Source organism: Desmodus rotundus, chromosome 8, assembly GCF_022682495.2.
Source record: "Desmodus rotundus isolate HL8 chromosome 8, HLdesRot8A.1, whole genome shotgun sequence".
Taxonomy (NCBI): domain Eukaryota; kingdom Metazoa; phylum Chordata; class Mammalia; order Chiroptera; family Phyllostomidae; genus Desmodus; species Desmodus rotundus.
This window is the reverse complement of record NC_071394.1, coordinates 2,022,727-2,034,965: the sequence shown is the minus strand read 5'-3', so window position 1 is coordinate 2,034,965 and position 12,239 is coordinate 2,022,727. Positions and strand designations below refer to the sequence as shown.

General features: G+C 54.0%; 1 protein-coding gene across 11 annotated transcripts in view; it reads right to left on the bottom strand.

Moving 5' to 3' along the window:
• The window catches only part of PTK2 (protein tyrosine kinase 2), a 154,672-nt gene that overhangs the window by 66,962 nt on the left and 75,471 nt on the right, over nucleotides 1-12,239 (bottom strand). For all 11 annotated transcript variants that reach the window (XR_008427515.2, XM_053930016.1, XM_053930017.1 and 8 more), the window contains 6 exons: nucleotides 10,693-10,747; nucleotides 8,112-8,252; nucleotides 7,532-7,609; nucleotides 6,351-6,458; nucleotides 5,078-5,195; nucleotides 1,898-1,928 (listed from right to left, as the gene is read on the bottom strand). Coding sequence is in view for 10 of the 11 variants with exons in the window: in XM_053930016.1 (XP_053785991.1) it covers nucleotides 1,898-1,928; nucleotides 5,078-5,195; nucleotides 6,351-6,458; nucleotides 7,532-7,609; nucleotides 8,112-8,252; nucleotides 10,693-10,747 (531 nt within the window). In the remaining variant the exon portion in view is untranslated. The remainder of the gene's footprint in view (nucleotides 1-1,897; nucleotides 1,929-5,077; nucleotides 5,196-6,350; nucleotides 6,459-7,531; nucleotides 7,610-8,111; nucleotides 8,253-10,692; nucleotides 10,748-12,239) is intronic.

Here is a 12,239-nt window from a genome sequence, read left to right as displayed (position 1 = left end):
AACCCCGTGGAGTCTGTGAAGCACACTGCCTAGAGCTACGAGGGAGCTGGCCTCCCCCAGCCCTCCACTCACCCACACTCCTACTGTGTGCCTGCCGTGTGCCAGATGCTGCCTAGGTCGAGAACACCAACGAGCCTGGCCTTCCGCCAAAGTCAGGGGGCACAGACAAGCGAAGAGTTCACTTGTAAAGTGTGAGAAGCACTCTGGTGAAGTGGAATATGTCACGGGAAAACACACAGGGACACTCCCGGGACGGGTGGGGGGTGGTCACGGGAGGTTTCCAGAGGAAGTGCTATGGGGTGAGATCCGCAGAGGGGCGGGCCTGGCTGAGGACAGGGGCTGGAGGGAGCAAGAAGACGGTGGACTCCAGGGACTGAAAGTCCAGTGCAGCTGAAGAACAGAGCACAGGCAGTGGCAACACAGGCCAGAGGTGCCAGCAGGGAAGGACCACACAGGCCCTCCAGCGGGCATCAGGACACGGGCACTGGCTCCTGCGCAGCAGTGGTGTGGTGGCTTTAGCGAGGGGCGCAGCTCCTGCTGCAGAGCCAAGAATGGGCAGGGTGAGGGCATGGCTAGCAGCAATGGGCAAGACGGGCAGAGAACGGGTAACCTGGCAGGCCCTAGCCTGCTGTGCTTGGAGGTGGCCCCCTGGGTTTGAGGAGGGCTCACAGCACCCCCTCCTGGTAAGGGGAGGACACAACTGCTGCACCCAAGCCTTCTGCACAGACAACACGGTCCGAGCTCCTGCTTCCTTCTGGGAGTCTGGGATTCTGACCCGTGACAGGCAGAGAGTGCATGTGACAGGGCCCTGTGAAAACAAGCTTCCTGGGTGGACAGCCCCACACTCGTTCTCACAACTCAGCACCAGAGGAACGGGGCAGTCCTGCCCATGTCAGCTGGGAGGGCCATCGGGGCCTCCCTAACCTCCTCTGGATATGCCCCCTGTGCCTCCTCCCTGCACCGGCTGCACAGCACAGCCATGAGTGTGACTAGGTCACGAGTCCTTTCTTAGAGCATCATGAAACCCTGGCGTGGTCTCGGGACCCTGACACAGGAGTCTACTGGAGTAGCCCAGACAGAAGATGAGACCAGCTAAAATCGGGAAGGATCGTGGGAAAGGGGAGCAGTGGACAGATCTGACAGGTTCGGGGAGCGGGATGAAGGAACTGGTGAGGGACTGGCATGCTGATGTAGGGGACAGAGAGAAGATGATGCCTGGGTTTCCCCTCTTTATCCCAGCGCCTCCCAGGTGAAGGGTGCCGCTGCAGCTGTCCGGCACACTGCTCGAGCCTCTCTCTGAGCCCTCAGCCCACAGGGACCGCCCACACACCCGAATGTTGGATCTGACTGTCATCTGGTCCCCAGTCCCAGCACACTGGCCGAGAGAGAGAGAGAGAGAGAGAGAGAGAGAGAGAGAGAGAGAGAGAGAGAGAGAGAGAGAGACGCGCGCGCGTCGTTATTATGTAAGTGCTGTAAGCATTACTATCACTTTTTAAATTTTATAGATCAACCTATAGGCTATGAAATTAATGACACAAACAAGTAAAACAGTTAACATGAATTACTTCCACAAGCTCTAACTTTTCCACTTGTAAAGCAGCCGGAGGGGCACGCATGTTCAGGCTCCCTGTTAGCGATGACTGAGAAGTGAGAGTGTCACAGCCTCCCGGCACCCTCGCTATGCCTGTTCTTCAGCCTCCTGCTGAACGTGAGAGACAGGGAAAATCCATTTTGAATTTTTGGTTGAACCCAACCCTGTGACATGATTTCTTTCTGGAAGTACATTTCCTAGCTCCCTGCCGGGTATGTGGCACCTGACTGCTCAGGCAAGGGCCACACACATAGCCGTGGCTTCCGCAGCTTCTGGCACGAGTAACAGGCTCAAAGCAGCACTTACTTCGGTATTGATGGCAAAGCCCGTTCACCTTCTGGGGAAAAAAAGGAAAGACAATGGTGAGGTTCCTTCTGTTCCTGGTGGAAGACTCTGTGCAGGAATCAGGGGAAGGACAGGTCCCTCTCCAGCAGCTCAGCACCAGCCCTTTAAAGGAAGTCAGCACGCCGTCCACCCTAAGCGCTGGCTTCACTTTCAGGATCCGTAACAGGCAGGCACTGGCTGCAGGTGAGTATGGTGTGAAAGGTGCTGCCCAGTCAAAGCAAAGTGTGGAGGCGGCACAACGATGAAAGGTGACTTCCCAAGAGGCTCTCAAAGAGGCAGCTGTCTTTCGGTCAAAGACAGCCTCCCTCACCGAAGGACTGAAGCCCCTCAGTGCCCAGGGACCAGCAGGCCTACAGAGCGGAGACCGGAAGGAGCCCTGGCCAAGCAGCCCTCTCCCCTCCATCGACCGCGAAGCTCAGGGCCTTGCCTCTGGTGGGGAAGATACTCTCCCCCTCCTCTGTGCAGCAGGAAGCCTGGGGCCCTGGCTCCACCTCTTTTATCCTGAGCAGTGGGTGCAAACCCTAAGCGACCTTGTCCCCTACGCCATCCCTGAGCTGCATCGCTACCAGAACAATCCCCTCAGAACCAATTCATCAAGTCATTCTTCTGCTTACAATTGCGCCTTCAACAGCGCGTCAGATAAAACAAGCACCTCAGTTCACCCCCAAAACAACGCTCTGTCCACCATTTTTAGGGTGTCTGTGGGGCAGGGGGGTGCAGGTGGGCAGGTGCCCACCTACTACCTGTTTCTCTGATCCCTTCCCAGGCAGCTCCTGGGCAGCACCCTGGGGCAGTCACACATGCTGCCTGCCCACAGGTCCTCTCTTTGCACTTGCCCTTGAACTTGGGGCCATCAGTTTTCCACCCTCCAGACCGCAGGCTCATTCTCCACTGATCCCCAGCCCTGTGGATGCTCACTGTCTGAATGTCATATTTTTAACTGAGTACCGGCAACTCAATAAAGAGCATTTGGTAAAATAGGGTGAAGTTTAAAAAAATTATTTACTAAAGCCCTGGCTGGTGTATCTCAGTGGATTAGGCGTGGGCTGCAAACCAAAGGTCGCTGGTTCAATTCCCAGTCAGGGCACCTGCCTGGGTTGTGGGCCAGATCCAAAATGCTATCTTTATGTGAAGCAATTCTCCCCAAACATTTAAGTATTTGCAAGGCATCCACCAGTTTAAAGTACAAAGTGAAAAATCCAGAGCTCACACCTGCCAACGCTGTAACTCAGAAGCCTGGACAGTCTACGAGCAGCCCCCTCGCTGGGCTTCCTGTCGGGAAAGGCACTGCCGGGAAAGACACGCGCACTTCCAGAGAGTGCACGGCTGGGCTCCAGGGCTCTGAGGGTGGGGGGTGCGGGGGCTGCCCCAGGGCCCCACAGTCATTTATGGCCTGTGGCTATGGCTTTAGCTACTGTCTCCAGAGCACATCCTGACACTAACTTGCAAACAAAGGTTCCAGCCCTGACCAGCGGCTCAGTGGGCTGGGCGTGTCCCAACAAGTGGAAGGTCACCGGTTTGATTCCTGGTCAGGGCACATGCCTGGGTTGCAGGTTCGATCGCCAGTCGGGGGCGCCTGTGAGAAACAACTGTCTGATGCTTCTCTCATATTGATGTTTCTCTCTCTCCCTCCCTTCCCCTCTCTCTAAAAATAAATATTTAAAAAAAAATAAAAAGGTTCCAATGACTCCTCGGCTTCATACACACACACACATACACACACTCACTCGCTCACTCCTCCCTGACCTGTTGACAACACAGTGCCCCGGCCGCAGGGTAGGCTGGGTGCTCCTGCTGGGGACCGCAGGAGCTCGGCACTTTGCCATCTGCCTCCCTCGTGCTCTCCTGCCCCCTCTTCCCGATGAAACCCGCTCTGCTCGCGTGGACACACGCCACTCAGTCCTTCCCGACTCCCTCCTCTGGAACCACCCTCGCCATGCAGGTGAGTGCGGGGGGAGTCCTGGGTCTCCCTGGCTGCTCTGGGGGGGCCCCTGTGGACCTGCCCACCACACTCTATAGAGCCGGCATCCTTCTGCCACAGATGAGGAGCCCCCAAGTCAAGGCTCTCAGAGGGCGTCCGGATGACACAGCACTGGGGGCAGCAGAGTGAGTGCACTACATCTGCGAACCCCACATGTGCCAGGCCCTCCATGCCCTCAAGCCCCAAGGAAGATGGGCAGCGCCTTAGGTTCCATCAACAAGGGAACCAGGGCACCTAGCAGGGAAGGTTCCCAGTGGGCAGCGCAGAGGACTCAGGCTGGAACCCACAGCTGACACACTTCCAACGCCCAGGCTTCCTGCGGCCACTTACTACGCGGCCATGCTGCTGGGAACGCTTTTGTTTGATTACTTCAGAAGCCTACACCCTCTGCAGGGGCCTTCCCACGGCCCTGCAAACCCGCACGCTATCTCCAACGCGCTACAGCCTTCCTCCAACTGCGACATTGCTCACTCCAACCATAGATTTTACCTCGCGACTCAGCACTGATTTTATTTTGGACTGCTCTAAGCTTTTGAGATGTGTTAAGAAAAAAATAGGGCCCTAGCCAGGTGGCTCAGTAGGTTGGAGCATCACCCCGTACCCCAAAAGGTTGCAGGTTCGATTCCTGGTCTGGGCACGTTTCTAGGTTGTGGGTTCGACCCCTGGTCAGGGCATACACAGGAAGCAACCGATCAATACTTCTCTCTCACATCTATCTATCTTTCTCGCTCTCTCTCCCCCCCCTCCATCTCTCTCCCCTTCCTCTCTCTCTACAGTCAATAAACTCACCCTTGGGTGAGGATTAAAAAAAAAGTAAAAAGAAAAAAACTGGAAAAAGGCTTTATTTTTGTGAGCTAGAAGAGATACTTAAAAAAAGAAAAACACACAAGAACATAACCCCAAAAGTTAATTTAAAAATATTAACGGTCACCTAAAACACACTCCCACAGTATAGCTCCAAACACCCCAGCTCCCTGTGAGCCCCACTGACACGCGGCTCCGGGGCTGCGAGCTGCACCACGTCCCTAGGACATGGGACCCAGCCTCTGGGGCCGAGGCAGCCGTCCAGTCTCCGGCCTGCAGTCACCACAGACAAGGGCTGCAGGCTGCGGGAGCAGGGCATCAGCACAGTGGGCAGGCACGCACGCACACAAGCTCACCTTTCTGGGGCCGGATGATGAAAGACTGCGAGGCTCCGTTCACCAGCCGGCAATAGCCATCGATCAGGTCGGCCATGTTCTCAGCAATGGTCAGGGACGGTGCTGTCACTGTCAGAGGCTGGAAGGGGAGCGGACCAAGAAAGAGCCGTCATTGTTCTCCCAACAATCAGAGTGACAGCTGCGCATGACATCAGACCTCTAGATACCCGTGGAAACAGGAGGGTGGCAGTGAAACAAGATTTGTCATAAGGTTTGAGCGGAAAAGGAAGTTTGGTATTTAAGGATGCTATTCCTGGAATATGAGACAGAAGGCAACCCAGACAAAACTGGGAAAATCACTCAAACTGACACTCACTTTCCAGAACAAAGGGAGGTGCAAACAGTAGTTCCCTTTGGAATGCTGGGCCCCTCTAGCGCAGGCTAACTAAACGAAGAATTTAGACCGTCAGCCACTTAGAGTACAGGCTATTTTAGAAACGAGACCGATGTGGAGTAAATTTTCATCCACCACCCATCATAACTTTTCTAACATGAAAGAAAATTAGGAAAGTTTCATTACTTTTAGTATGGATTGCACATTCTGAAGTGGTTCTTTCCCACATAAAACAGGCACTTCTGAGGCCTTTCCTACCAAACTACCATCTAGGCTTATCCAGGGCAGTCAGTAGGTTTCAGTAGTTTATGGTGTCATTTGTCACCAAGAAAGAACCAGGTGTGCTTCCCTGAGCCTCCCCAACGCCCCGACCCCAGGGCAGACAGGGCCAACGCAGGGGCGGAGCCCTGCAGGGCAGGGGAGCTGCCCCTACCTGCCTCCAAGGTGGAGGAGCACCTAAACCTCGCCTGCGCACACGCACGGTGGTGCTGGCCTGGCGGGGGGGTGGGCAGGTTCCTGCGCCCACGCGAGCTCTCCATCCCGCCACACCTGCCTTTAGTGCAGCGGACACAGGCTCTGGGGCCTGGCGTGGTCTGGGAAACAACTCGGAGTACAGGATGTAGGTATCTGTATACCCGGACACTTTTAAGCAGTTGTTTTCCTTGGTAATTCACAATGACCTTCAAGCACCTTCACAATAATGCTTTCAATTGGTTTTTAAATGTTTCCTGCTCTATTTTGGGGGCCATGTGATCATTAGTATTTGTAATGTAACACTTCCTACAAAAGGGAAAGCTGGGCTGCTGAGGACCCGTGAAAACCATCCTCATCCAGAGAACGTCCTGGTTCTACAGTGCCCTCTGCATCAGTCTCTGCCGCAGAAGGCCGAGCGGTCCGTACCTCGGGCGCGCCCGCTATCTTCAGTTGCAGCATTCCTTTCCTGTCCTTGTCTTCGCTGTTGGAATACTGAATGGTCTGCACTTGGTTGAAGTCAGCCAGATGTGTGGGCTTTGGAAAGAAAAGGCACAAACTGGATCACAGATAAAAGACTGACTTCACTTATGCTGTGAGATACCCAGAGTCCCACCGCCACCCCGTTTTCCCAAAGACGCCTCCCTGAACTGGGTACCTGGGGCACGCGGACTGTCCGAGTAGCACCCAGGGGGGTTCTCCTTCTGAGGGGCACGTCTGCTGAATGCAGGGCTGGGGGTGTGCCTGCTCTGTGTGCTCCTGGCAGCCAAGAGGGGGACTCCATCCTGGGAGCTGGCTGAGAGTCCCAGTAGGTGCCAGAGAGAGGAAACGCAAGACAGACAAGAAGGAAGAAGGCAATCCCTGACTTGCTCGGCTCCTTACCAGCGGGGAGGGGGGAGTGCTTTGTGAAATTCCTGGTGGGAGTGAGTGTTCAGCTCCCCTTCCCACAGGGAGGGGTGGAGCTTGGGAAGCTGCAGGTGTCCCAGGACCCTCCCTCGTAGACAGGCCAAGAGAGACTGTGTTCAGTTTCCCAAGCAGAAGAAACTCCTCTTCTCAGGAAGACAGAAATGCCCACCTGCCTTTCAGCCCCTAACATTTCATGACAGCCCTCACTTGGCAAGCAATGGGTTTCTGCACATATATTCAGAACGAGCCTGGTTAGGACCTCTTGCTCTTAGACTCTGCAGCGGCACCAGCCCCCCCCCCCCCCCCCCCGCCCGCCGAGCAGCCTGCTCAGCACAGGCCACATTGCTGGGACTGAGCTGGCGGATGCACCCCCAGCTTCCCTCCCCAGCAAAACACCTTCCCACTTACTTTCGGTAGGATGCCCCATGCAGTCCTCCACGCCCCTGCCCCAGGCCCTGCCCCAGCAGGCCCCAGGCTCACTCTCTCGGCCTCAGGGACAGCTGCCCCGGGGTTTCCGGCCACCACCCCGGCTCTTTCCCATCTCCTGGCTTGTCCCCTGCTCAGACTACAGTGTTCAAGTGCCACAGACCCTGCGAATCCCCATTCCCTTGGCCTGACTCTCTGTCCCCAGCCAGCCCCCCCGGAGTGGAGGGGGGCCAGTGGGCCACGCTCAGCAGCCCCAGGACTCCCCAGAGCAGACTTACGCTGCAGCCCTTGTCTGTGAGGTAGCTGATGCCTTCCTCGGGGCCAATTGCCAGCTCCACCGAAATAACCCAGCTTGACTTTTGAAGGTGAAGCAGGTGAAGACAGAGGTACCAAAAGGAAAAAGAACTATTTTAGGTAAAGAACCCAGGACACATTGAAGGACCAATGGGGGGCTGGGTTAGCTAGCCATTAATCTCTCTAGCCAAATAATACAAAATATTTACCCCTTCATTAACCCTGTATGTGCTAAGCCTAGACAGAGATGCTGCACTCATCCCAGTGGGTCTGAAGCCAGTGGTCTCTTCGGAAAAGTTATCTGAGTATAACTAGCCCTTACTAGCCTTAACTAGTATCTGATAAACTAGCCCTTCCCAAACAGTTCGCCAGAACAGAAAAATCTCATTATGGACACAAACATGCCATTTAAAAAGATGATTTTATTCTCACACTGACACATTTTTTGCATTTTCCCCACATGCTCATGTTGTTAAAAACGTGACAAATTCGATCCCAACCAGGAATTTAGATATACATGGGAAGAAACCCAGTGTCGCCCCCCACCCCAGGCCTCATACTCACACCAAGAGCGCACTTGAAGCACTCCTTATCAAATCTGTACACTGGGGAGAGGATCTCAAAGAATTTCAGAATGCTTTCTTCCCTGTTAAGGTTGGCAAACTGTCTAAACGTCTGTTGGATCAGTTTCCTTAGTGTCTTGGCCTGCACAGAAAAATTGCAGAAGTCTTCTCAGAGTTAAGAAGGAGCAAAGACCACAGCAACACCAGCTAACTTCAGCAGGGCTCTCCCCTGCCCACTGAACGCCACTTAGGTTCACATTAGTACACAATGTCATGCTTACCAGGCCTGTATGCCTTCTTTTAAATAACCCATAAAATACATAGAACATAAAATATACCATCTGAATCATGGCAAGTGTATGGTTCAGAGGTCGTGAGCTTTATATCTCAAGTAGACGTCTGTGAGGCAGCAGATGGTCCATTAGAGCACATAAACAGTGAGGCATTAAGAGCTGGCCCCTGCCCGTGACAGGGGCCTGGCCCACACGGGGGAGGGGTCAAGGCAGCCCCATGCCTTCTGAAACCTTAGAAAGCCACGACCCTTGACCCAGCAATGGAAATGCCAGGACATTATGCTCCAACAACCATGATCACAGAGCCACACAGAGACTCAGCAACAAGGGGGCTCTGCAGGGCTGTCTCCAGAGCGCCTGGCCGGGCCACCTACATGGTGGCGTGCCTGCCTACCTGCCGCTCTGTGTGGCCCCGGCACCGCTGTGTGGAACTCACTGATGGGCATTCAAGCCCGCACCGCGGGGTCACCTGAAGACACACGAGCGAACCACCTGCGTGCTCCAGGGCTTTAGAAGGGCACCACGGGGGTGGGCGCCACACACGGACATGGTGTGCGCCCTGAGCACGGGCTTCACTGCCCGAGGCAGCGGGGAGACCAGGGCGTCTGCCTGTGCGTGCCGCTCGGTTTCACACCCACTCACACACAGGAAACTACTCAGAGCTAGGTCGGGCCACTGAAACGACGGCTGCCCGGCCATTTCGAACGTAAGAATTGTTTCATAATAGTCAACCGAGAATCTATCAGATGCTGCTGGCAAAGTGGGCCCCTAGGGCTTCTCAGATGAAAACGTGATGATGGAATGCTGAAGAAAATTTCCAATAGAAGAATGAGCTGAGGAATTACCACACCTACCCACTCACGAAATGCTAAACACAGACATGTTAACAGTACATGCGAAGCATGTTTTAAAGGATGAGCTGTACCTGACGTAACATTATGTCAGATTTATGCACACAATGTAACGACTCAGTGCACGTATATATTACAAAGGGATCACCTCGACATCCGGCCAATATCCCTCACCTCACAGAGTCACAATTTTTGTCTTGTGATGTGAACTTTTAAGACCTATTCTCTTTGCAACTTTCAAATATGCAATACAGCATCAACGCCCCTGTGATACTTACTGGTCCCTGGAAGTTTGTATCTTTTGACTCCCCTCGCCCATTCCACCTACCCCCAAACCCTAACTCTGGCAACTGCCCATCTACGAGCGTGGGTCTGTTTTGTTTTAGATTTCCACACACAAGTGAAATCACACAGTGCTTGTCTCTAACTTATTTCACTTAGCACAGTGCCCTCTAGGCCCGTCCACGCTGTCACAGATAGCAAGGTCTGCTTCTTTTTTACGGCCAGGCAACAGAGCGTGGTGCGTGTGCACATCTGCTTTACACACTCACCCACTGCTGGACACTCCGGCTGCCCCCGCCTCGGCTGCTGTAACTGATGCTTCCATGAGACGGGGGCTGCTTCTTCATCCTGCCCTCGGGCCTGTGTCAGATGGGCACCGCCCACACGGACACCCAGTTTCTGTCCCCTGGAGCCCCACTCAGGTGCTGGTGGACAGCAGCCACCAGGAAAGGCGAGCTGAGTGACTGCTGAGCCAGGCGCTCCTGTGCCTGACTACATGTCACCTGCTGACCACAGACACGAGGACGATGACCACTTCCTCTAAGAAGGAAACTACGCATTCCTTGTGGTCCTCAGGGAAGCACTTTCGTCCACTTCTTGGGAACTGTAGAGATACTTCTCAAAACTAGTAACTCCTGAGCTCTTAACATTTCTAGTTCTGAAACTGGATTTCTGTTGTGACTGACACTCAAACAAATTGAAATTGGGCTCTTTGAGGTCTGCTACCTAATTCCAGACAGAAGAGCGGCAGAGGCAGCACAGAGCCCCCCGCAGGCCCTCCCCCAGTCCCTCAGGGTGGGCGCCTTCACAACCCCAGCCAGCGCTCTGGTACCACTGTCCCCTCACTACACACCTTACCTGCACTTCACTATCTGTCCACCAGGGGCACTGGCCACTACTAATGGAGACTGTCCGGGTTCTCAGTGCACTTGCTCTGTCTCCTCAGTCTCAGGCTATTGACGGCTTCTCGACACTGTTAACAGTAACGATCGGGAAGCTGTACCTATAACACTCTACTTGTCGTTAACTACAGTAACTAGAGTACTGTCACCTTTTTGCAGCTTAGCTCTCACACAGAAGGGAGAGAACCGCACACCACAGGGGAGGTTTCTGCATGGTGCGGCCCTCTGACAGTGACAAAGTGAGCTCTCGTTACCTTGACGGAGTCCAGTAAACTCCTAGGGAAAAACCGCTTCAAGCCAACATCTTTTCTGAAATATAAAAGAAGTGTAACAATAACTACCCAAGTCAATTGTGCAATGACACTGTTGCAAGAACACAAAGGTAATTTGAATCATTTAACCTTGCACATCTGAGTCAGGAAGGAAGTATGACGAAGTTCCAATTCACCAGCAAAGTCACAGAAGAGGGGTGGCTAATAGTGGCGTAGATGCGTGAAGACGGCACTGCCACTGGGCCTAGGCACGAGTCTGTCCTTTCAGCACGCCGTGGAGGCCCACAGGAGACGCTGCCTCCCTGCAGACCTCGCCGCAGGAGGACCCGCCCCCCCCCCAAGCGCCCCCTGAAGGCCGGTCTCACAACATCAGTTCACAGCGGGCGGTGCTGTCTCTGCCAACAGGCCCCGTTAGGGTGACATATGGGACATGCTATGGGAGTTTAAAAAAACAAACCTTGAATTAAATCTAAAGGTTGACGCTTTTTCAAAATCAACTTTCTGAGTAAGGGACACATTCTCCTCGTCAAGACCCACCATCTCAGCTTCACACAGGAGACGAGAGAGGACATTAAGGGGGTCGCCTAAGTTCAAAAATGCTGGAAACCCCAGTGACTTTCTTTAGATAAGGCTACAAAATCGGTCATTCCTACCAAGAGCCTCAAAGCACTCTGGCCAAGCAATCAGGTGGGAAAGGCTCAGCAGCACCTGTCCTCCTCCTCCCTTTGGGTACCACGGGCCCAGGTTCCCAGCCCCTAGGTGGCAGTCCTGAGCTGGAGATGAACCAAGCCCGGACAGCCAGGAGCATCATGGGACACTCCAGACGTGCAAAGGGAGAGAGGGAGAGATGAGACAGGTGTCTGCTCAGAGTCCCATATGGAAACACCAAACTACCAAAACAGGGACACAGTAAGGGCTTCTTTGTCTGCAACTCTCAACGAGCCAGCATCCCACAGAAATAAGGTGGGGCCTCCAGGCAAACATTTCAATCCCCTGCCTATAATCTGACCAGTGAGGACCAAAACCAGAGGACTCCTTGCTAAATCCCAAACATGTCTCTGTTCTCACTTTTATATTTGTTTTTATCATCACATTCACCACATCTTTAGAAAGTGCTCTCCTGTCACTGACATACTGTTTTCTGGTTTTGCCTACCGGGTAATTCATGAAACCCCTGGCTTTCTGCTGATTTCCTAACCGTGTGTGTTTGTCCCTTTCCCTTCCCATCCCCCTGACACGCAGCACCTGCAGTGACCCTGGAACATGAACAGGGCTGTGTGCCCTAGGCTCTGCCCGATCCGTCTGCCCCATGAAAGCACGGGGGCTTTGCATCCCGGCGGTTTTGGTGCTGGGCACTGTGGGAAGGAGCAAAGCGGCACATGGAAGGGAAGCACACACCCTGGAATATTTAAGGCACATCCCTGAGCATGCCCTTCCTGCTCTCCTTCTGGCAGCCAGTCCACGGGGAGAAGCACTTCTCATCTGGAGAGTTGGGGGCTGGAACCAAGGATGTGCCATCGAGTAGACAT